The sequence below is a fragment of the Notothenia rossii genome, assembly GCF_949606895.1.
Source record: "Notothenia rossii genome assembly, chromosome: 6".
In the NCBI taxonomy this organism is placed as follows: domain Eukaryota; kingdom Metazoa; phylum Chordata; class Actinopteri; order Perciformes; family Nototheniidae; genus Notothenia; species Notothenia rossii.
Window position 1 is genome coordinate 41,391,523 of NC_136909.1, and position 24,160 is coordinate 41,415,682.

A 24,160-nucleotide genomic window follows, 5' to 3' on the forward strand; every position below is an offset into this window, starting at 1 on the left:
CCCGGAGTAATCTGCGACCGTGAGCTGTTATGTGCCATCATGACACGCATGGTGTTCTTTTTTTATATATTATAATGAAGTACGAGCTGTGTGCTCGAGTCTTCCTGCCTGTCGGCTCTGCTTATGGATGTATAATAAGGCTCTGCTGCTCCGAGATGATGGTCTAGCTTCAGCAGCTACATTACCTACGGGTGCGTTCGTTAATATTAACCAGGGCCGGCCCAACCCATTAAGCGACATAAGCGGCCGCTTAGGGCCCCGCAGCCACTGAGGCGCCCCCTAGCAAAAAAAAAAATTTAAATCTTTTTTTTTTTTTTTTTTATCTCAGTACACCGTTGCTCTACTCTAAAGTCGCATCTAAAACGCGATCTGATCTAGCTGTGTATATTTTGTTATTTTTGATTGTTATATTCAATCCAGTGTTCGAAATGGGGGGGAGCCAAGGGGGAGCTTGGCTCCCCCGAAGAGGGAGGGAGCTCCCCTGAAGGCCGACTTTGAGATAAATAGGGGGAGCTGCATATTTGTGTCACACAGATTAGAAATGTTGAGTTTCTGTAAATAAAAGTTCTTGAAATAAATAATAGTCATTGTTCATTACAGTTTCTGAATATTTGTTTTATATTTGTGAATATTTCTGGGTGTTGCCATCTGTACGTGGCGGCGCTGCATTCTTTACGCTACTTACGTTGCTATGGTTACGGCGGTGATGCCGGCGGCGTATTTGAAATGTTCATAAAAAATATGGCGAAACGAAATCAGCCAAGCCTCGCAGCTTTTGGATTCACAAGCAAAGAAGCGAAGGATTCTAAAAATGACAACGTGAACGGAACAACTTTTAGCTAGCCGGCTGTAAGCGGCGTTAGGGTCGCGTTTGACAGCTCCACACCGAGGGAGAGGCTTACCGATGCGGAGCCTGAAGAGGCTTCAACAACGGCCACAGCCGCCGGCGCCACCTGCACTAGCAAACCTGACGATGCCCATGACCTGCCTTTTAACTGGACACAGAAAAGATGGAGTGAGTGGAATGAAAGCTATCCATGGCTTTTCATTCCACTCACTCCATCTTTTCTGATGAATGTGGATATGAGATTTGCAAAGAGGCAAAAAGTATATTGATCTCTCTGCCGCTCGCAGAAAAATCCACCGGAGTGCACCTTTCACAAGAAAGGATTCAGGGAAAAGTCAGCAGTGATTAAAAGAATAACCTGCGGAAAAAGATTTATAATCACCATAAGGGCCAGGCAAACGAAAAAGCGATCGAGATTTCGGAGAGGAGAAAAAAAGATGTCCTACCAAACAAGCTATTGGCGATCAATGTTGACCTAATGCAGGACACATATAGATCTTTCAGGTCTGCCTATATGATTAGCAATAAAATAAATAAATAGGGCTCCCCCGAAAGCAAATGGGTAATTCGAACACTGATTCAATCTCATTAGCTACAGGCATTTGAAGCTTGTAAAGGGAGGATGACAGCTCTCACTCGCCACTCTGCTGTTCCGCAGCGCCGCTTCCCCTCCCTCCGCTGAAATGATGAATGTAAGGTGTATACAGTGATGCAAATTAGTCGCTTTTCGGCGCCTCCCGCTTTTTTAACGCTGATTTGGGTGACTTGTGTAATTCGCGGAGAACCAAAGAGTTTTCGTTTTGGGGGTGGGGGGGGGTCCGTCCGTCCGTCAGTCCGACTAACGGACAACTTTTCACTTCAAAAAAGAAGAAGAAATCTAGACCGCAAAATAATTAAACAAGCGAGTGCCTGTTTTTCCTGGCCAAGGGCAGGTTCCTTGAACACAACACGAGCGTAACGTGTCTTCACGTGGTATACGTCTCGTCGGAAAGGAGTGTAGACTAGAGTGCTGACGGAGTGCACCGGAACGCCGCTCCAGCTCTTCAAATATTGCAGTACCCATAAGGAGCCGTACACACCGCGGTGTTTGCGTGGCTTTCTTTAGTTGTAAGCACAGTGGCGATCTGTTGTTATTAGCATCTGGTTAGCTAGCTATGCTAACGAATTTAAAGAGCTTTTCTACAACCAGGTGGAAAAGAGCTCTCTCCTGAGAGGCTCAAATAACCTCAGCTCAGTGAGGTTAGGCACACCTTGATATGATCATTATAATTATTAATGAGACATTAGTCTAAATGAAAAACAGGTATAAAATGCAATATGACAGTAACAAAAAAGTTGTTAAAAATAACAAGAATAGAGTTTAAAAGGGGAGTGATTTGTAAAATATCCCCAAAAAAAAATCTGCTTACAGTTCTGTTTCAAATGGGTGTTGAGATGTATCCATAGATCTCTTCATGTTGCTCTCAAAGTGCACCAGATTGATGCTTTTAACTTCAATATTTAAAAAAAAATCTTCCCGAGACCCCACTAGAGGAGGTTAGGTCCCCCCCACTTAAATCATGTTCACATGGATAGGATACTAAATACATTTGCACACATCTTGTGTCCATATCTTTCTGCCACAACCATGCACGTGCGTGCGTGCATGCGCGAGTCATGGCAAGATATCTGGATTAAGAGGTTGCTTTTTCTTTGCACAGCATGAAAGAAAGGCCAAATTAATGGGCTGTGATTTTTGTTTTTTTAAGCAGTTCAATAATTGGTACGGCCCTCGGAGGATGTTGTAAAAATTGAAAGGAAAAAGGTTCCCCACCCCTGCTGTAAATAATAATAAAAACCCTTGATTTATAACTTAACATCTCTGTCTCCTATTGATCAGAGTATATTATAAAGAATAGCCAGTTAATTGAAGCATTATAGCGCAGGCCTTTGTCAGATGGTATATTACGCTGTTTTTTTTCTGCTTCGAATAGTTCTCTCTTTTTTCACCATACGTGTGTTTGCATCCCTGTGTATAGTAATCATAGATAACACGGCAGGGTCCGTTACAGTTTGTTTTCATCTGATTTCAAATAAACAAAGTATTGGCTTTCAGAATATTAAACTTGTTTCGGCAAATTCAGATGATAAATACAACTTTGAAGCTTGTAACGGCATAATTAAAAGCGGAGAACGGAGTAACTTGACGTCACAGCAGGCATAACAACAGCCGGTGTTTCTCGAGTGTTTTCCCACAATACACACACATGCAAAAATACACACACACACACACACACACACACACACACACACACACACACACACACACACACACACACACACACACACACACACACACACACACACACACACACACTCGCGGGCTTCCCCCAGACCAGTAATCCAAACGAAAATATCTTCCCTCCGTACTATTTTGATAATTTGCTCCGCTAATAATCAATCAGATCGATCCAGAGAAGAGGAAACTTTGAAGGCCTTTTTCTCAAAATGATGACTCTGTAACAGTCATTATATAATGTGACATATTTTGCTTAATATTTGGAGTACAAAAACAATCGTCGTGGCGTAGGTGTTACTCTCATCTATCTCAGATAGAAGATATGATTGGAGACGACCAGCCAATCAGAATTGACCTTCTCGAGTTCTCCGATTGGTTGGTTTTGTGGCACATTTGTAACGCTGTGACAACTTGAGCGAGCAGGCAGGCAAAGCTGAGCGCTCAACTGTGGTGCCTTCAGTTTGCATGATGTCTGGCAAAAAAAGGACATACGCCTCTGGTGATCAAAAACGAAAAAATAGAAAACTTAATGAAGAAAAAAGGCAAGACAATAAAGGTATGTAACTTCATATTATGGCTCTGTCTCCTGTCCTGTGTCCCACTAACAATAGTTGGATAACTTGGATTTGGGAGTATTCTAACTTACTTACTACTACTACTTACTTTCTAGCTAACGTTACAGCTAGCTAACTAGCCAAGTTATCATTATTATCTCAGCCTTTCTGTAGAATAATGCGATGCTATTAACGTTACTGATTAATTTACTTTAGAAAAGTTTAGCTCAGGCAGCAAGTCACACTCGTAGCTAATGTTAGCTAGGTATATGTGCTTGTTTCATATTTTGACCAAGTAAACCAATTTCCCCTGGGATTAATAAAGTACTATCTATCTATCTATCTATCTATCTATCTATCTATCTATCTATCTATCTATCTATCTATCTATCTATCTATCTATCTATCGAACTATCCAAACATCATTGTGTGGGTTCTAAGTTCATGTAAATGCAAGTATTCATTGGCTGAATATTGAATTAGCTTTATAAAGCTAGTATGTTCCATTTGATGTTCCATTTCAAGTCTGTTTCCATAAAGCTTAACTCTGTAACATACTCTCCTCAGGAGCACTTCTGAAGTACTTTGGAAGCCCACAGCAGGTGCCAGCACACACCACAACGTCCACTGAGGACACTGTTGGTGAGTTCAAATGGGCCCAAAGTGAGAGCTTTCTGAATTTGGAATATTAAGTCATTACATTACGAATCATATATTTCTTTATTCCATAGCAGGTCAATCAAGCTCCACCGCTGCTGTTGGTGAATGTGAAACCACAAGGTCAGCTGTTGGCACCAGTGACTCCGATGTCATCCAAGAAACCGCCTCAGACAATGCTGGTAAATGATGTGTTAAGTGTATAGATTAAGCCCATAGAGCTAGCTACAATTGCCATTTGTCGAAGTTCTATTGAGCAAGCTCGCTGTTCATTGCTTATAATAAATATCTGTCATGCATGGGGCAGGAGTTTGATGATACCTGTTTTTAAGGACTGATTCTGGATCAGCACTTTGGAGCTATCTCAAAAGCAGCGCCATAGTGGTGAAAAGACAGCTGATCTAGAGACAGTCCTATAGTCATATATTAAACAATGATATACTTCTTTATTCCATAGCAGTTCCATCAACTTCCATCACTGAAGAAACCACCTCTGACAATGCTGGTAAGTTTAGGCCTACATCAAAGAGACCTTAACTTTGTTTGTCAAGAAAAGCAAAGCACTATATGTCCAATCAATCATGGTATTATTATTATTATTATTATTATTATGAATATTATTATTACTATTGTGTTCAATCATTCAACTGTGTTGTTCATTGCCAGGAACATCAACTTGTAAACATGTCAAGTAACAAAAACTTATTTTTTAAAATTAATTTCCCTATAGGTATTTCTGTACCCATTGAAGTTGAGAGCAGTACCATTACGCCTACTACACCTACCTCTGTAACTTCTACTCCTTTTCTCTCTGGTTCACCAATGGATCCAACTGGGTGGCCATCAGTACTTAACGATCACGTACGTACAGATCTGGTGATTAGGGGGCCAGTACAGGTGGACAGAGATTTTGTATTCCCGAAAACACCAAACAACAGAAGCTTTCATTATCATTACATGTTTAGAACAATTGTAAATGGTGAGAAAGTTAAGCGAAGCTGGTTAATATACTCCAAGAACAATGATTCAGTCTACTGCTTTTGCTGCAAGTTGTTTTCCAAGAAATAATTAAAGCTCATAACAGAGGGACAACAGGACTGGGTGAATATTGGCGCATTACTGAAGCTACACGACAACAGCCCAGATCATGTGAAAAGTGTGTTGACTTGGAAGGAACTAGAGCTCCGTCTTAGAAAAGGGAAGACAATAGACAAAACACAGTTGTACCTCCTGGAGGCAGAGAAGAAGAGGTGAAGAGAGGTGCTCATTCGGTTGGTTTCCATCATCCAATCTCTAGCAGAGAGGAACCTGGGACTTAGAGGGACTGTTGACACCCTGCATAACCACAACAACGGGAATTTCCTCAAAGAAGTTGAGCTAATTGCCAAGTTTGACCCTGTTCTGAAAGAACACATCAGACGCATTGACAGTGGAGGAAATTACACTACATACTTGGGTAAAACAATCCAAAATGAACTCATGTCCTGTATCAGTGACACAATACTTGCAGCAATGGTGGCTGAAATCAAAGAGTCCAAGTATTTTGCCATCATTTTGGATTGCACCCCAGACGTCAGCCACCAGGAGCAGATGACTGTTGTGATTCGAACAGTGAGTGTGAAGAAAAGGACTGAGATCAGGGAGCACTTTCTGGGGTTCATCATAGCCCCTGCATCCACAGGGCTTGGTTTGTCTACACTCATTTTGAACAGGCTGGAGGAGCTGAAGATCCCCTTTGAGGACTGCAGAGGACAATCCTATGACAATGGTGCAAACATGAAGGGCAGAAATAAAGGGGTGCAGGCCAGGCTGTTGGAGAAGAATCCTCGAGCTCTGTATGTTCCTTGTGCAGCCCACACACTGAATTTGATGGTGGCGGATTCAGCCAAAGGATCAATAGATGCTACTTGCTTCTTTGGTAATGTTCAGAAGCTGTACACCTTGTTTTCAGGTTCTCCCCAAAGGTGGACCATCCTGAAAAAACATGTGGACATCACTCTCAAGTCCTGGAGTGAGACGCGGTGGGAGAGCAGAGTGAATAGCATCGAGCCGTTGCGCTACCAAACGGATAAGGTCAGGGAGGCTTTGCTAGAGGTGAGGGAAAACGCAAATGATCTCATGGTCAGAATTGAGGCCCAATCCCTGGCAGAAGAAATTGGATCATTTAGATTCCAAATCTGCACTGTTGTCTGGTATGATATTCTGTCAAAGATCAATACAGTTAGCAAGCTCCTTCAGTCTGTCAACATGCAGCTGGATGTTGCGGTCAGTCTCTTAGACAAAACCAAAGCATCGCTGGTAACCTACAGGGCCACTGGGTTCACAGATGCTCAGGCCACAGCAAAAGAGCTCTGTGGAAATATGAATGTTGAGGCAGTGCTGAAAGAAAAGAGGCTGCGGAGCAAAAAGAGGCATTTTGCCTACGAGGCAGCTGACGAGGCAGTGGCTGATGCCATGACGAGACTGGAAACAGGATTCTTTAATGTTGTGGTGGACTGTGGCATCCAGTCTTTGGAGGACAGATTCAAGTCCCTGGGGGAAGTAAGAGACAAGTTTGGAGTGCTTCACAACTTCCATAATCTGGATGATGAGTCACTTACAGACCAATGTGCCCTGCTGGGAAAAACATTGACATGTGGCGAAGAGGCAGACGTTGACTGGAGAGAGCTAGCCATGGAGATGCAAAGCCTTCCAGAGCTTCCCAAAGAAGATATGACCACATTGGAGATGCTCACCTTCTTAAATGAAAACGAGCTGTGTGAGATCTATCCAAATCTTTGGATAGCGCTGAGAATAGCCTGTACCCTTCCAGTGACAGTGGCGTCCGCAGAGAGATGCTTCTCGAAGCTCAAACTGATAAAAACATACTTGAGGTCCTCCATGGCCCAGGATCGCCTGAGTGGAATGGCAATAATCAGCATAAACCACCAGATTGGCAGCCAGATCTCCTATGATCAGGTCATCAATGACTTTGCCTCCAGGAAAGCAAGAAGAGAACAATTCTGACTGTACGTACGAGAGGAACATTTGTATTTGCATTTGTTTTTTTACATTTCATTTCATTGTTAAGCAGTTTGTTTTGCACATATTATTTAATCCTTTAAAGGTATTTTTGGATCTATTTATATATTCTATTTAGTGTTGAGTGTTTTTTATTAAAAATATCTATCTTTGAACAGTGATGGTCACTTTGTCAGTCTTTTTATTCTGTACTGTCAGTTCATCAGTGCTATCTGATATGACTACTTTATTCAAGTTTATGTTCATTTGTCAGAGTACTTTTGATCCCCTAAAATGGGGGATCAAATGTAATATTGGACAAATTAACATACACTTCAACAAAGTAGTCATATTTAATACTTGGTCACAGTATGCACTTTAACCTCATAGTCCTTGTTTCATTTCAAATCTAATGTGCTGGAGTACAGACTCAGAGCCACAACAACAAAACATATGTCACTGAGGAGTTTCTATATTTCTGTTCACTGAGTTTATATAGTCATTAGTTATAGCCTAGGTAGTTATTTGTAGTCAATTTAAAGACTGTGCTGCTCTTCTCAGGTCCCACTTTAGTGTTTACATGCTTATTTGTACAATATGTGTGCTCATACTAACATCATAAGACAAAAGTTGGTTCCGTGTTGTGTGTAGTGAGAACGCGCTAGAGTGAGGGGGGCCCCCAAACAAAATCTTGCTTAGGGCCCCCAAAAGTCTAGGGCCGGCCCTGATATTAACTGTGCGTCCGGAGTCACTGTGGCACAGACTGGACCACTGGTGAACAGCTGTTAGAACGGGCCGTTCAGGTGTTCAGAGCAGAGCTCCCTGTCGGAGCGGCAGAGCGTGATGTGAACTGAAACATTTTTCTGTGGCAATATTATTTAAGGAATCGTTGAGCTAGCTAGCTAGCATACATTGTCACTATCTGCTAACGTTAGCTTTAGCCTTCTATTTCTAATAGTTTTTTTCATAGGCTATAAACAGAGGTGGTATAAGTATATATATATTGTACTTGAGTAAAAGTAGAAGTACTCAGATCTTGTACTTGAGTAAAAGTAGAGGTACTCAGGCAGTGGCGGCTGGTGGAAAATATTTTTGGTGGGGCTGTTGATATTGTGAGTAAAAAAATCTTTTGGGGGGAGACATGACCCCTTAAATTGGGACTTCTGGTGATGTAATGGCCCCATAAAATCGTGGTTCTAGGGCCAGGAACAACCAGGCTGAGTCGGGCTGAGTATGCTAAACTAACTGCGGTCAAGCCAGCCTCCACTCGGGAAAACCTAGTCAAGCCAGCCCTCACGTGATATTGCGGTGCGTGAATATCCTATAGATGCATTACGGTAGAGTCAAAAAATGACCCCATGTCGTCCCCATGTCGTCACTCAGAAAAAATCAGGACATTCTGATGTACAGTTTCAAAATAAAAGATCTTTGAAGTCTCATATATGAGCTATCATCCCTGTCCCCAAAGGTCTTTTATTTTGAAACTGTACATCAGAATGTCCTGATTTTTTCTGAGTGACTACATGGGGTGTCCTGCTATCACCCTGGAGTAAGATGGATCTATGATACTGGACAGTTTTTGTTTTATAACAACGGTCTATACAGACATAAATAAACCAGCGACTGTATTTGCCATGACACAGACAGTATGTGGTTTGTACTTGTTTAACTTTTGTCTAGTTTTTGAACAGATATGAAGAGCTGTGAGCTCTGAGTGCTAAGAGCTAACGGCTGTGTTGTTTTTCTGGGGAGCTCATTGAAGATGACGTCACGGCTCCGCCTACACTAAGTTACTATAGATACTACCCCAGTTCCTCACGAGTCTAAAAAAGAACTCACGTCAACGCACGTAAGCAACGTGGGCGCCACCGTGGGCGCCAACGTGAGCGCTCTCTTGACCAAAATATTTGACGGCGCTGATTGGCTGAAATTATGTTTCGGCGGCACAATTTACTATTGAGACTTTTGCAACGTGCTGGTTGCTGCTGTTTGGCTCGGGGGCAGCGCCCCGTAATGATAAACTAATGCCAAGGGCAAGGCCAGGCAGGAAACATGTGACTTATCAGTAACTTTAGAAATCGTTCCACAATTTTAAACAAGATTTTATTGTAGATTATACATTTTACTGATAACAATTGTATGATATTTACCTTGTTCATTAAAAATAAAAAATATAAAATATATATATTTGTAATATATATATATATATATATATATATATTTTTTTTTTTTGTATGTGGGAAGAGGTGGGGCGGCGCCCCTAGCGCCCCTATGGGCCGGCCGCCACTGTACTCAGGTCTTGTACTTGAGTAAAAGTAGAAGTACTCAGATCTTGTACTTGAGTAAAAGTAGAAGCACACAGATCTTGTACTAGAGTAAAAGTAGAAGTACTCAAATCTTGTACTTGAGTAAAAGTAGAAGCACTCAGGTCTTGTATTTGAGTAAAAGTAGAAGCACACAGATCTTGTACTAGAGTAAAAGTAGAAGTACTCAGATCTTGTACTTGAGTAAAAGTAATAGTCCCAGAGTGTAGGAATACTCTGTTACAGTAAAAGTCCTGCATTCAAAATGTTCCTCAAGTAAAAGTAGAAAAGTATTATCATCAAAATATAGTGAAAGTAGCGACAGTAAAAGTAGTCATTGTGCAGATTGGTCCATTTCAGAATAATAGATATGATATGTTTTATAATGATTGATCATGAAAGTGTTCTCAAAGCTGGTAAAGGTGCAGCTAGTTTGAATGACTTTGTATACTGCAGGGTAGCTTGTGGATTTACTCCAGGTGGAACTAAAGTCGGAATTAATACTTGATTATATTTCACATCATTCATCCAGATCTGTAAAGTAACTAAAGGTAATACATACATGGAGTGGAGGAAAAGTACAGCATGTACCTCTGAACTGTAGTGGAGTAGAAGAACAAAGTAGCAAAACATTGAAATATTTAAATAAAGTACAAGTATCTCAAAATTGTGCCCAAGTATAGTACTTGTTGAGTTTATGAACTTAGTTACTTTACACCATGTGGCTATAAAGATAAAAAGACTTAGGCCTTGCACAGAGGCATGAAAATACATTTTCAAAATGCTCAACAGTGCTGCCAAAATTATAAACTGACTGCCAAACAATTTAAAATAAATGCTTTTATATATTTCTATTAGATGTGACTCTTTGGCATTTCTGTTATTATTAACCATGCTGCTTTAGTTGTTCTGACTGCTAAAATCCTCTGTTATTCCGTGGGGTGGGGGAGCCGGGGGCTCGGATCCTTGTCACCTTTTTCATACCTGATGAGTTTGCATCCCTGTATGTTAAAAAGCCTCAGTCACCTTAATTCATGTAATAAAAACATCTCAGGTCAGTAACACTCAAAGCTAAATGTGCAATACCATGTTCAGCTATGTTACTATTTATAATGTTATTGTTGTTACATCAGAAGATGTACATATTGGAATGATTTCTTAACTTACAGTAAGCTATTTTTTACAGTGTGTGTTGGAAGGATTTATTAAATTACAATGAATATCCATCCATCTTCTCCCGCTTATCCGTGGTCGGGTCGCGGAGGTAGCAGTTCCAGCAGAGAGCCCCAAACTTTCTTTTCCCTGGCCACATCAACCAGCTCTGACTGGGGGATCCTAAGGCGCTCCCAGGCCAGCGAAGCTATATAATCCCTCCATCTGGTTCTAGGTCTACCCCTTGATCTCTTCCCAGCTGGACGTGCCTGGAACACCTCCCTAGGGAGACGCCCAGGTGGCATCCTAACTAGGTGCCCGAACCACCTCAACTGGCTCCTTTCGACGCGAAGGAGGAGCGGTTCAACTCCGAGTCCCTCCCGGATGACCGAACTTCTCACCTTATCCCTAAGGGAGACACCAGCCACCCTGCGGAGAAAACCCATCTCGGCAGCTTGTACCCGCGATCTCGTTCTTCTGGTCATGACCCATCCTTCATGACCATAGGTGAGGGTAGGAACGAAAATGGCGCGGTAGACAGAGAGCTTTGCCTTCTGGCTCAGCTCCCTTTTCGTCACAACGGTGCGGTAAAGAGACTGCAGTACCGCTCCCGCTGCTCCGATTCTCCGACCCATCTCACGCTCCATTGTTCCCTCACTCGAAAACAAGACCCCGAGATACTTGAACTCCTTCACTTGGGGTAAGGACTCATTCCCTACTTGGAGTGGACAGTCCATCGGTTTCCTGCTGAGAACCATGGACTCAGATTTGGAGGTGCTGATCCTCATCCCAGCCGCTTCACACTCGGTTGCGAACCGATCCAGTGAGTGCTGAAGGTCGCAGACCGATGAAGCCATCAGAACCACATCATCTGCAAAAAGCAGTGGTGCAATCCTTAGTCCACCGAACTGCAGACCCCCTCCCCCACGACTACGCCTCGAAATCCGATCCATGTATATTACAAACAGGATTGGTGACAAAGCGCAGCCCTGGCGGAGGCCAACCCTCACCTGAAATGGGTCCGACTTACTGCCGAGGACCCGGACACAGCTCTCGCTTTGGGAGTACAGAGATTGGATGGCCCTGAGTAGAGACCCCCTTACCCCATACTCCCGCAGCACCTCCCACAGTGACTCCCTGGGAACCCGGTCATACGCCTTCTCCAAGTCTACAAAACACATGTAGACTGGATAAGCGTACTCCCAGGCCCCCTCCAGGATCCTTGCGAGAGTAAAAAGCTGATCCGTCATTCCACGACCAGGACGGAGTCCGCATTTTTCCTCCTCAATCTGAGGTTCGACAATCGGCCTGACCCTCCTTTCGAGTACCTTAGAGTAAACTTTCCCGGGGAGGCTGAGTAGTGTGATGCCTCTGTAATTGGCACACACCCTCTGATCCCCCTTTTTAAAAAGGGGAACAACCACCCCGGTCTGCCACTCCTTCGGTACTGTTTCCGACTTCCACGCAATGTTGATGGGACGTGTCAACCATGACAGTCCCTCAACACCCAGAGCCTTCAGCATTTCTGGGCGGATCTCATCCACCCCCGGGGCTTTACCACTGTGAAGTTGTTTGACGACCTCAGTGACCTCCCCCCGGGAGATTGGTGTCGATCCCCCGTCATACTCCAGCTCAGCCTCTAACATAGAGGGCGGAGTTGTCGGGTTCAGGAGTTCCTCAAAGTGCTCCTTCCACCGCCCTAACACTCCATCAGTTGAGGTCAAAAACGTCCCATCCTTACTGTACACAGCTTGGATGGTTCCCTCCTTCCCCCTCCTGAGGTGTCGGACAGTTTTCCAGAACAACTTTGGTGCCGCCCGAAAGTCTTTTTCCATGTCTTCTCCGAACTTCTCCCACACCCGCTGCTTTGCCTCGGCCACGGCTGAGGCTGCTGCCCTTCGGGCCTGTCGGTACCTTGCAACTGCCTCGGGAGTCCCCCGGGATAACAAATCCCTGAAGGCCTCCTTCTTCAGTCGGACGGCTTCCCTGACCACCGGTGTCCACCAGGAGGTTCGAGGGTTACCGCCCCTTGAGGCACCTAGGACCTTGAGACCGCAGCTCCCCGCCGCAGCCTCGGCAATAGAGGGTTTGAACACCGACCACTCTGGTTCAATGTCCCCAACCTCCACACAGGAATGCCCGAAAAGCTCCGCCGGAGGTGTGAGTTGAAGGCCTCCTGAACTTGGGCCTCCTCCAGACGTTCCCAGTTCACCCGAACTACACGTTTGGGCTTAGCAGGTCTATCCAGGGGCTTCCCCCGCCACTCGACCCAACTCACCACCAGATGGTGATCAGTTGACAACTCCGCCCCTCTCTTTACCCGAGTGTCCAAAACATACGGCCTCAGGTCCGATGATACGATAACGAAATCGATCATGGACCTTCTGCCTAGGGTGCTCTGGTACCACGTACACTTATGAGCATCCTTATGTTCGAACATGGTGTTTGTTATGGCCAATCCATGACTAGCACAGAAGTCCAGTAACAAACCACCACTCCGGTTCAGATCAGGGGGGCCGTTCCTCCCAATCACTCCCCTCCAAGTGTCTCCATCATTGCCCACATGTGCGTTGAAGTCTCCCAGCAAGATTAAAGAGTCCCCTTCAGGAGCCCCATACAGGACTCTTTCCAGGGTCTCCAAGACGGCTGTATACTCTGAACTGCTGTTGGGTGCATAAGCACACACAAGAGTCAGAGTTTTCCCCCCCATAACCCGCAGGCGTAGGGAGGCAACCCTCTCGTCCACTGGGGTAGACTCCAACAACGAAGCACCCAACCGGGGACTTGTGAGTATCCCCACACCCGCCCGGCGCCTCACACCTTGAGCAACTCCGGAGAAGAATAGAGTCCAACCCCTATCCAGAAGTAAGGTTCCAGAGCCGACGCTGTGTGTAGAGGTGAGCCCAACCAGATCCAACTGGTAACGCTCCACCTCCCGCACAAGCTCCGACTCCTTCCCCCCCAGAGATGTGACGTTCCACGTCCCCAAAGCCAGCTTCTGTCGCCCGGGTCTGGTCCGTCGAGATCCTCTGCCTTCACTGCCACCCTTCTGGCAGCGCACCCGACCGCATCGCTGTTTCCCGTAGGTGGTGGGCCCGCGGGACGGAGAATCGGAGGTGTTGCCCACGTCGCCTTTTCGGGCTGTGCCCGGCCGGGCTCCGTGGCAAGCCCGGCCACCAGACGCTCGCCGACGAGTCCTCCTTCTGGGCCTGGCTCCAGAAGGGGACCCCGGGCTTCCTCCGGGCCGGGTATCCTCACTTCGTGTGTCGTCTTTCATGAGGTCTTGTGAACCAATCTTAGTCTGGCCCCTTGCCTGAGACCAATTTGCCATGGGAGACCCTACCAGGAACACAAGGTTCCAGACAACACAGCCCCCAGGTTCATCAGGACACACAAACCTCTCTACCACGGTAAGGTGCTGGTTCTTCAGAGAGGGATGGATGGACAATGGATATTGTCATTTTTGAAGGCTTTTAGAGAAGGGTGAACTATAAGCCTGAATTACATAACATTTTATACCTAAAAACATAAAAGCCACAATAAATAAATCACAATTATTCTAGTTATTTTTACCTTCCGTATTGCTCTCAACCCACCAGCTTTGATGGTGTTGTTACGTCACTAACTGTAAGCTTCACATACAGTCTATGGTCACTCAGAGTAACCTACTGTTAATTTAGCTGCTGGAGAAGAAAGATCAGGGGGGGAGGGGGGGAGAGAGCTGTGGTTGATGGGCCATTAGTTGTGTAAATACACAGCTGAGAGCTGCCGTTTCATTCAGACTGTTTAAAAAACGGTAACAACGGACTATTTTTCTTAGCGGATGCATGTCAATTTAAATAAATACAACTATTTTTTAAATCCATAAAAACATTTTCTAAATCCATAAAGCATTTTAATTAATATTGGGAGTCATGTCGTTACTTTGTTGAGAATGTGGCCATGTAATAAGCGGGATAATTTGCAGCGACTTGTTCCTTATGGGGAAACTAACACCCTTCATCCAGATGAGGATCCCTCCGCTACACTTTGGGATCCTGATCGACCGACGAAGCTCCATTAAAATATACATATTTTTGGTGAATTAATGAGTTTAGGCACGTTAATAACGTTTTAATGAAGTTGAATACAGTATATTCATATGTGTCAGTGATTTCATGACAATTCGGCGAACATAAACATAAATGATCGTGGTGAAGATGATTAAATTAGGATTAAAAATCAAGAGCCGGGCTGCATTTCCTCCCGTTCGTTTTTTTCGACTAAACAACATTATTTTGTTAAATAACAACATGGTGATGTTTTGTAAATGATTACATGTCTCTTATTTAGCACAGTAGTATGATATCCGTGACAGATGGACCTTAACAAAGTTCCGCTGTACATCCAGCGTACTGTATCTGACTTTATTTCACATGAGCTCCAGTGTGGAACCCCACTGCACCCCCTGGTGGATCAATGATCCATTGCAGCTGGCTTCATTATAATTACATTTATCTATCACGGGTCGGTCTCAAGTCAAGCTGGAGGTTTTCCCTTGAGCGAGGGCAGATCACGTACCAATCACGGCCCTCGCGTTTCAAACTGTCTGAAATGAATCGCTACATCTGTATGGACCGAGACACAGGACCCAAATGCAGGACTCGAAGACAGTTATCCAAAAATAGAACGTTCTTTAATAACAAAACTTAAAATCGTACTTTCAAAAAATAGAAAGTAGTTCAAATAGCCAAAGCTAAGTTGTACAGCAACACAAAAACTCACTTCGCAAAAGGTCTAAATCTCAAGGTAGGTATCAGGAGTCAAAAAGGCCCAGGATCTCACAACATGAAACATAACGAACTGACAAAGGAACAAAGAAACACCGGGGCTATATATAGGTGAGGGGGATGGGCACAGGTGAAAACAATCAGGGCAGGGCCAAGCAATCTCAAGGGCGGGAAACACACAAAGGCAGGAAATGTGGGATCTGGAATGAGAGGAAAGATTACTTTCAAAATAAAAACAGGAAGTGACAAGATCAAAACACAAAACTAAAGTAACATATAAGTAAAATAACTAAACCAAACATATCTGTCGAGTCACAACATTACATTTGACGGGCAGCCGTCCAGATGCGGTGGCAACGTCTGAGCAGGGCATGTGCAGAAGGGACCAAGACCTCCTTTTCAGTCTCAGCAAACACGGGTGGTTGGTAGCCAAAGACGCACTGGAAGGGAGTCAGAGCCGTGGCAGAGGTAGGAAAAGAATTGTGGGCGTATTCCACCCAGATTAGATGCTTGCTCCACGATGAGGGATTCTGAGCCACCAAGCACCTCAGACATGTCTCCAACACTTGATTTAATCTCTCCGTTTGTCCGTTGGACTGGGGGTGATACCCAGAGGAGAGACTAGCGGTGGCTCCAATAAGACTGCAGAACTCTTTCCAGAACTTGGAAACAAACTGTGGGCCCCGGTCTGACACAATATCCCTGGGAAATCCATGTATCCGGAACACATTGATCATCATAATTTCTGCCGTTTCCTTGGCCGAGGGTAGCTTGGTCAATGGAATAAAATGAGTCATTTTAGAAAACGATCTACCACTGTTAGCACAGTGGTATTACCTTGAGACACCGGGAGTCCAGTAACAAAGTCCATGGATATGTCAGACCAGGGCCGTTGAGGAATGGGCAACGGCTGCAGCAACCCAGCCTGAGACCTGGAAGAGGTTTTGCTGCTAGCACAAACAGGACAGGCATTCACATATTCATCAACATCTTTAGCCATGGACGGCCACCAGAAACGCTGCTTAAGTGCGAACATGGTTCCTCTAACCCCAGGATGACAAGTGAGCAAGGACGTGTGAGCCCAGGGAATGATCTTGGAGTGTAAGGGCACTGTAACAAACAGCCTATTAGGCGGACACTCACTAGGTGCTGGGCTCTCAACATTTGCTTGCTGCACCTCTTTTTCTATCTGCCAAGTTACCGCTCCTACCACACGGTTCAGTGGTAGGATGGGTTCTGGTTCCTTGGCAGCAGGCTCAGGGTCAAACAGACGGGACAAGGCATCTGGCTTGGTTTTCTGGGAGCCAGGTCTAAAGGACAAGGTAAAATCAAAACGACTAAAGAAAAGTGTCCATCTAGCCTGGCGTGAATTCAGTCTCTTAGCCTTTTTAATGTATTCGAGGTTCTTATTGTCCGTCCATACCAGGAAAGGCTGAGCGGCCCCCTCTAGCCAATGTCTCCACTCCTCCAAGGCTTGTTTCACTGCCAGTAGTTCACGATTGCCCACGTCGTAGTTCCTTTCCGCTGGGGACAACTTACGGGAGAGATAAGCGCAGGGATTGAGCTTATTATCCTTTGCAGTCCGCTGAGAGAGAACTGCCCCCACACCGAGGTTAGAGGCATCCACCTCTACCACGAACTGTCGAAGTGGATCTGGGATGGTGAGGATGGGAGCAGAGGTGAACATCTCTTTTAGGCCTTGAAAAGCGTTAGCAGCTTTGGAGTTCCATTCAAAAGGGACATGAGGAGAGGTAAGTATATGTAGCGGGGAAGCAATAGAACTGACATTTCTGATGAAACATCTATAGAAATGTGCAAACCCCAGGAACTGCTGTAGTTTTCCTGTTGACAGGAACTGGCCACTCAGCCACGGCACTGACCTTGGCAGGGTCCATCTTTATTTGACCGGGGGCAATGATGAAACCCAGGAACGATGTGGTTTGGACATGGAACTAGCACTTCTCTGCTTTAACATAAAGTTGGTTCTGTAGCAGGCGGTCGAGGACTTGACGGACATGCTGCTGGTGGGATATGTTGTCAGGAGAAAAAAATTTATTCAGGAAGTCCCCCAACACCTCATTTATGAGGGCCTGAAACACTGGCGGTGCATTTGTCAAGCCAAAAGGCATCACTAGGTACTCATAGTGTCCACTTGGTGTGTTAAATCCAGTTTTCCATTCGTCCCCCTCCCTGATTCTCACCAAATGATAAGCATTCCTTAAATCCAGTTTGCTGAAAATGTTGGCGTCTTGCAAAAGTTCAAAGGCGGAGGAGATGAGTGGGAGAGGGTACCTGTTTTTGATGGTGGATTGCGTTCAGAGGGCTGTAGTCTATACAGGGCCGGAGTGATCCATCCTTTTTGTCGACGAAAAAGAAGCCCGCTCCCGCCGTTGACGAGAATAGGGCGAATGAGTCCGGCCTGCAATGAGGTCTCAATATAATTGTTCATGGCCTCCCTTTCAGGTCCGGAAAGAGAGTAGAGGCGACCCTTGGGAATGGGGGAGCCAGGTACCAAGTGTATAGCACAGTCATTAGGCCTATGTGGTGGCAGGGCAGTGGCTTGGGCTTTACTAAAAACTTCCTTCAGGTCCCAATAGCAACTGGGCACCTTGGACTTGTCAGGGAAATCTTGCTCCTGTACTTGGATAACCTCAGTCATTTCTGTACATGCAATCTGAACAACAGCTTGGGTCTCAATCCTCCTAGCATGGGGAGTGTTGTCACCAGTCTTATTGTCTCTCAAACAGAAATGCTTGCAGTCCTCTCCCCATCCCTTAACCCTCCCAGATCTCAAGTCTATGTGTGGGTTGTGCTTGACTAACCATGGGTAACCAAGAATAAGTGGATGCTGAACAGAGTCAAATAAATGGAAAGTCATGTGTTCAGTGTGTGTTGCATTTACGGTTATTTCAATGGGCATAGTACAATGGGTAACGGTGAACAATAACCGACCATCCAGAGCAGAGGCCTTTAATGGTTGCTTCAAAGGAATTACCACACAGTTCCACTTCTTGGCCAACCCCCAATCCATTAAACTTTCATCTGCACCAGAGTCTATGAGAACCCCCTGAGTTAAAACATGTCTGTCTACTTTTACCTGTACCTGTGTCAATGTACGAGGAGGGAATCCAGATGACAGTCGGCTCACCAGGGTCCTCCTCGCCCCTGATGAGCCCGATCTTTTGCTGTACAAGAAGCCACGAGGTGCCCCTGCTCCCCACAGTAAAAACACCTGCCCTCCTGAATGCGCCGAAGACGGTCCTCCGGAGTCAACTTTGCCCGACTCAACTGCATGGGCTCCTCTGAGACAATAGGGAGCACTCTTCTCTCAGGAGGAGTATCGGCAGGAGGTCTCCAGGCGGGACGATGGCTTGGTGTGTCCCCTTGGTGTCGAGGCAGACGTGCCACATTCTTGAACCTTTCTTTTTTTTCTTTCGGCTAGTCTATTGTCTATTCGAACTGCCAGTGCAATGACAGAATCCAAGTCTTCTGGGAGGTCCAAAGGTATTAACTGGTCTTTAATGGAATCCGAAAGACCAGACAAAAAGGCGTCCAGCAGTGCTGACGAATTCCAGCCACTATCTGCTGCAAGGGTCCTGAACTCAATGGCATAGTCCGATACTCTGCGCTGGCTCTGCTTAATCTGCATCAGTAATCTGGCTGCCTCCCTTCCAGGAGCCGTGCGATTAAACACCTTGGTGAGAGTGTCTGTAAATACATCCAGAGAATTACAGGCAGGTGAATCTCTCGCCCATTCGGACGTAGCCCAGGCCGCTGCTCTCCCCGTTAAGTGGCTCACCATGAAGGCCACTTTAGAGTGATCAGTGGGGAATGCAGCAGGGTTATATTTATAATGGAGATCACAATGAACAATGAAAGGGCGACAGTCACCGGAATCTCCGGAGAATCGTTCTGGAGATGCCAGACGAGGCGGTGGAGCATGGAGTGGCACATGGTCAGCTGGAGCAGTTAGTGTGTAAGCAACAGCAGGAGGCTGAGGGGATGAACCAGCTTCCAGGTGAGCTAGGACATGGTGCAGCTGTTCGGCAAGGTGATTCACCTGAGTATTGACGGAGGCTTGAACATTTTCCTGACGGCCGGTCAGGTCCCTCACCCCCAGGTTGATGGCGCCCAGCTGCTCCTCATGCTGGTGTAGTCTCGATCCTTGAGCTCGCAGAGCTATCTTCACTGTCTCTGAATCCGCTGGGTCCATATTTTGGTCAGTTCGTACTGTTATGGACCGAGACACAGGACGTAGGACCCAAAAGCAGGACTCGAAGAGAGTTGTCCAAAAATAGAATGTTCTTTGATAACAAAACTTAAATCGCACTTTCAAAAAATAGAAAGTAGTTAAAATAGCCAAAGTTAAGTTGTACAGCAACTCAAAAACTCACTTCGCAAAAGGTCTAAATCTCAAGGTAGGTATCAGGAGTCAAAAAGGCCCAGGTTCTCACGACATGAAACATAACGAACTGACAAAGGAACAAAGAAACACCAGGGCTATATATAGGTGAGGGGGATGGGCACAGGTGAAAACAATCAGGGCAGCGCCAAGCAATCTCAAGGGCGGGAAACACACAAAGGCAGGAAATGTGGGATCTGGAATGAGAGGAAAGATTACTTTCAAAATAAAAACAGGAAGTGACAAGATCAAAACACAAAACTAAAGTAAAAACATAACTAAACCTAACATATCTGTCGAGTTACAACAGTTAGCCCTTGATTGTCGATTGTTGATTGTCGATTGTGTTTGTGTGTTGGTGTTACCTCCCCTGCAAAGCAAAGAATAGTACACTGGCTACCACAAACTGGTAGAACATCTGCAGCAGCTTTGCCTCCTCAGGAAAAACAACTTGGGTGTTTCTTCCTGCACTCTAAAACAAATGCCTTGGCTCAACAAAGAAAATCAACGCAACAGTTTGCATCGATGTTTGAGTTAAGACAACTTCTCATGAAATTGTCTTAAAGCAACAAAGTTATTTGAGTTAGGGGAGAAGGCTTTTCCTTTACAATTAGAGGTGTTTTTAATTACCACTTACTTAATAATTGGTATTATAAACACAAGTTTTGAAGTTGATTACTCAAAAGATTAAGTTGTTTTATCACATGATTTAAAAGGAACTTTAAGTTGTATGTACGTAATTACCATCATTGTGAACGCACGTTTTTAAGTTGACAACCATTTATAAATTAAGTTGCTCCAAATATATTGTATTCAATAGTTTTTTTCTTAGCTTTTTCATGTTTTTGCCTTTAAAGAAAGAAATTAATTGATTCCACAACAAAAATATTAGGCAATTCACTTTTTATTTTGAACTGCAGTTGTTTATTTCAACACATGATGTTTCAATCAGGAGAGAATTCATTTTGTTTGAACATTTATTGACACATGCCATATGATAAGGTGCATGAACACCTGAAATCACAGCTGACTGCAGGAGAGAGGAGAACCATTTTATAGTTTGGCTGCAGCACGTTGATTGGCTGCTGGAGAATGAGGTGAAATGTAATAGGTTAAAGAGAACGCCTGTGATGAGCTGATTATATGCAGCTGCGGAGTGAATGTATATACACCCAGTCTTCCTGAAAGAACTTGCGCTGAGCTTCATTTAAATCTTGAAAAAAAAGATGAATAACACAAATGTATATTGCCCCACAAATAATAAATAAACACATTAGCCATATTACCATGGGAAATGGGGACACAGCAAATAAATGCTGCCATCACATCGAAGTTAGAGGGCCTTTGCATATTTAAAACCAGTGCCAAATATATAAAATCTGTAAAGTTTTTGTAAAACTACAGTAACAAACTCTCAATGGCCACCAATCTGCAGATCACACACATCAATTGGACAACAGATGTAACAAAGATGTTCCCTCCACCACAATGGTTGCCATCGTATGGTCAGATCCTGGGGTGGACCGGTCACTGATGAAGGCGATATTCATGTCCTTTTGAAGCACATTAAATAATAGGTTAGCGCATAAGAGATAAGGACTTAGGTAACTGCATACTTTTTAAACTGTCACTCTTAGCGAATTCAGAGCCATTATTACCAGCTGCTAAAGCAACGCTGGTTTTGTTTTCACCTGTTGAGTCTGCATGTGTGTGTCATCATGGCAATGTGGTCCTGAAGACACACAGAGGTGCTTTTGAGTACTTTGCCTAGTGGTTAAATGCATGTGGACAGATTTTGTCAATCAAAACCGTGCAAGTTTTAGTGTATCTTCTCATCTTTTTTGCAGGTTCCATACAATATTTGAACTGGTTAAGAAGAGCAGAAGCCACTTTTCAAATGTTACACAATCCTTTTCCCATGCCATTGCTGTCAACACCTATCCATGCTGAATGTTGCTAAGATATTATTGATTGGGGTGTGGCCAAAAGTGCAATATGCTTCAAAATGTAACTGACAGAGAGCAGTGCTTTTGTCCTGTGTTTTTACACTCTGCCCATGGATTTTATTTTATTTCAAGATTTTTAATTACGTCGCTAAACTCCTTGAAAAGGTCCTCTTCCTTTTCTCCAAGGTACACGACAAGGCAGCGGATGGCTATAGTTCTCTGCGTGCTTCAATTGTATTGTGCTATTTTTGAAAAAGGAAAAAAAAGAGAAATTACCTAAATGGATATATTCTGAATGGGTGACTGCCAACAATTTGCAATTCAATGACAACTCTAAATAACGATCCTACCTCAAGAAGCATGTACTTGATCTGCTTCACTGAGATTCATTTTTAATAAAAAGCGATATCACAATATTAACCAAAGTATTTTTACTCTCACAGTAGCCTCTACTACTTTTTACCCTCTCACAGAACTATTCAGTTCAAAGGCTGCTAATTTTGGTCAAACAGCAATTTGCCTATACAGTGTAACTACAAGGCTATCTACTGTATTTGAAGGACAAAAGATGACACTCACCTTAAAATGTCCTTTGTATATTTCTATTTGTCTTAACTGTCGGAACTTGTCCAGGCATGTTAAGTGGGAGTGGACTTGAAATCCTTAACTAAGGTGGAGAACAATGAAGTTATCAAGCCAATTGCATTACTTACTACAACTTGAATTTTGTTTTAAGTCAATTAACGCAGAAATCAGAGTTCAAATTACACACAATATTAAGTTGATGTAATTACCAACATTATTACGTCAACACAACTTATAAATTAATATTTGCAACCCAAAATGTTTATCCAAATCAATGAACTCACATTTTTATCTTGCAACCATGCATTTAATTAAGTGGAGGTGAAAGGTCCCCTGAGTTCGTTTTTAGAGTGTGAAGAGAGCATCACTGTTGTCCGTCCATTCCAGTTTATTGTTCAAGTGCACTCCTATAGTTGGTTTAAAAGATTGTGCAGCCTGCTGGAAATGTAATGTTGATAACACTCCGGTACCTGTGCTATGGACATGCCCAAAATCCAAATTCAATTAAATTGTAGATGGAGACTCACTGTTACTTTGCTGATGTAATGTTTTGTATCAGACTGAGACTGTAAAGTGTTATCTGCTTTTTTGCAATTGAATTTCATTTAATTTATTTGTTCATTCTGTAAGTTTTAAACGTAAAATCATAGCACACAATAGAGATGTATGAAATAGGACACCCTGATCAACTATCCGAAGCTTTAAAGTAGGGCCCAGACACTAAACAGAGTAATTACATATATACTACTTACACATCTAAAATTGGAGAGAGTTCATGTATTATACAGAAACATTTACAGGATAAAAATCACCATCCAAGATGTTAGTTAATCCTGAGATCTGACATCAGCTCGTTAATGAGCTGATGTCAGATCAGAGATGAGTGATGTACAGCACTCTCCTCAGTTGTTAGGCTATGTGAAGGTTAACAAAAATACACACATTTCTGTAGGTCACTTATTTTGACTAAAATGAGCTGACGAAAGTAAGGTCCAAGGAAAGTCGAAATAGGGAAACCCCTGGTAAAAAAAACGCTCCTACCTTTCCTGCGATCGATTTAAAAGAGAAGATTAAAGGGGATGACATGAGTGAAGGTCCATTGGCGGGATCTGAACCGGCATCTAGTGAAGTAAATCACCAGCGCTACAGAGTGAGATATGATGCTGCTCATCAGTCATCGTTTTATACTACACTCTTCTTCTCAGGTTTCTTTTTTTTCTGTGTCTAATCTGATGTTGTGTTTTTTCTCTCTCAGAAAGTCTTGTTTGCACTGTGTGCTCTGAACGCTCTGACCACTGCTGTGTGCCTGATGGCATCCGCGCTGAGATACCTGCAGATCTTCACGGCGAGGACACCCTGCATGGTACGATCTCACTACAGGCAGCAGCAAGACTCATGTTGGCCTTCACCTACACTGGCTGGCACCGTAGTTTACTCTTTGGAAACATCCAAATGTGTTTACTTCCTGTCTGTCTTCTTCTGCTGTTCCCTTTATTGTTTACTTCCTGTCTGTCTTCTTCTGTTGATCTATCTGACGTCAAATGCTCTGTCTTTTAACCTCCTTATGCTTTGCAGTGGTGTGTTATCGAGTATTAACAACCTCTGAATCCGAATCGAGTATTTAACTAAGCCGTGTAATAACACGTTATACTGTAAAATCGTTGTTG

At 44.0% G+C, this 24,160-nt stretch overlaps 2 protein-coding genes across 3 annotated transcripts in view; both read left to right on the plus strand.

The window, feature by feature from the left end:
• fam189a2 (family with sequence similarity 189 member A2) overlaps positions 1-24,160 on the plus strand; it is a 70,174-nt gene that overhangs the window by 27,362 nt on the left and 18,652 nt on the right. Inside the window, exon 5 of the mRNA XM_079689895.1 lies at positions 23,749-24,097. Within this exon, the coding sequence (XP_079546021.1) occupies positions 23,749-24,097 (349 nt within the window). The remainder of the gene's footprint in view (positions 1-23,748; positions 24,098-24,160) is intronic.
• Positions 2,865-7,512, plus strand: LOC307043768 (52 kDa repressor of the inhibitor of the protein kinase-like). Of its 2 annotated transcripts, XM_079688571.1 has the most exons (4): positions 2,865-4,321; positions 4,411-4,518; positions 4,794-4,841; positions 5,067-7,512. In XM_079688571.1, the coding sequence occupies exon 4, from the start codon at positions 5,816-5,818 to the stop codon at positions 7,340-7,342; it is 1,527 nt and encodes a 508-aa protein (XP_079544697.1). In that variant the 5' UTR covers positions 2,865-4,321; positions 4,411-4,518; positions 4,794-4,841; positions 5,067-5,815; the 3' UTR covers positions 7,343-7,512. The 2 variants fall into 2 exon arrangements, with proteins under 2 accessions (XP_079544697.1, XP_079544696.1); XM_079688570.1 differs by having other exon boundaries at positions 4,411-4,841.

What these genes read in the sequence shown, in the direction of transcription:
- LOC307043768 (XM_079688570.1), top strand. Translation starts at nt 5,816, where the DNA reads ATGTCCTGTATCAGTGACACAATACTTGCAGCAATGGTGGCTGAAATC.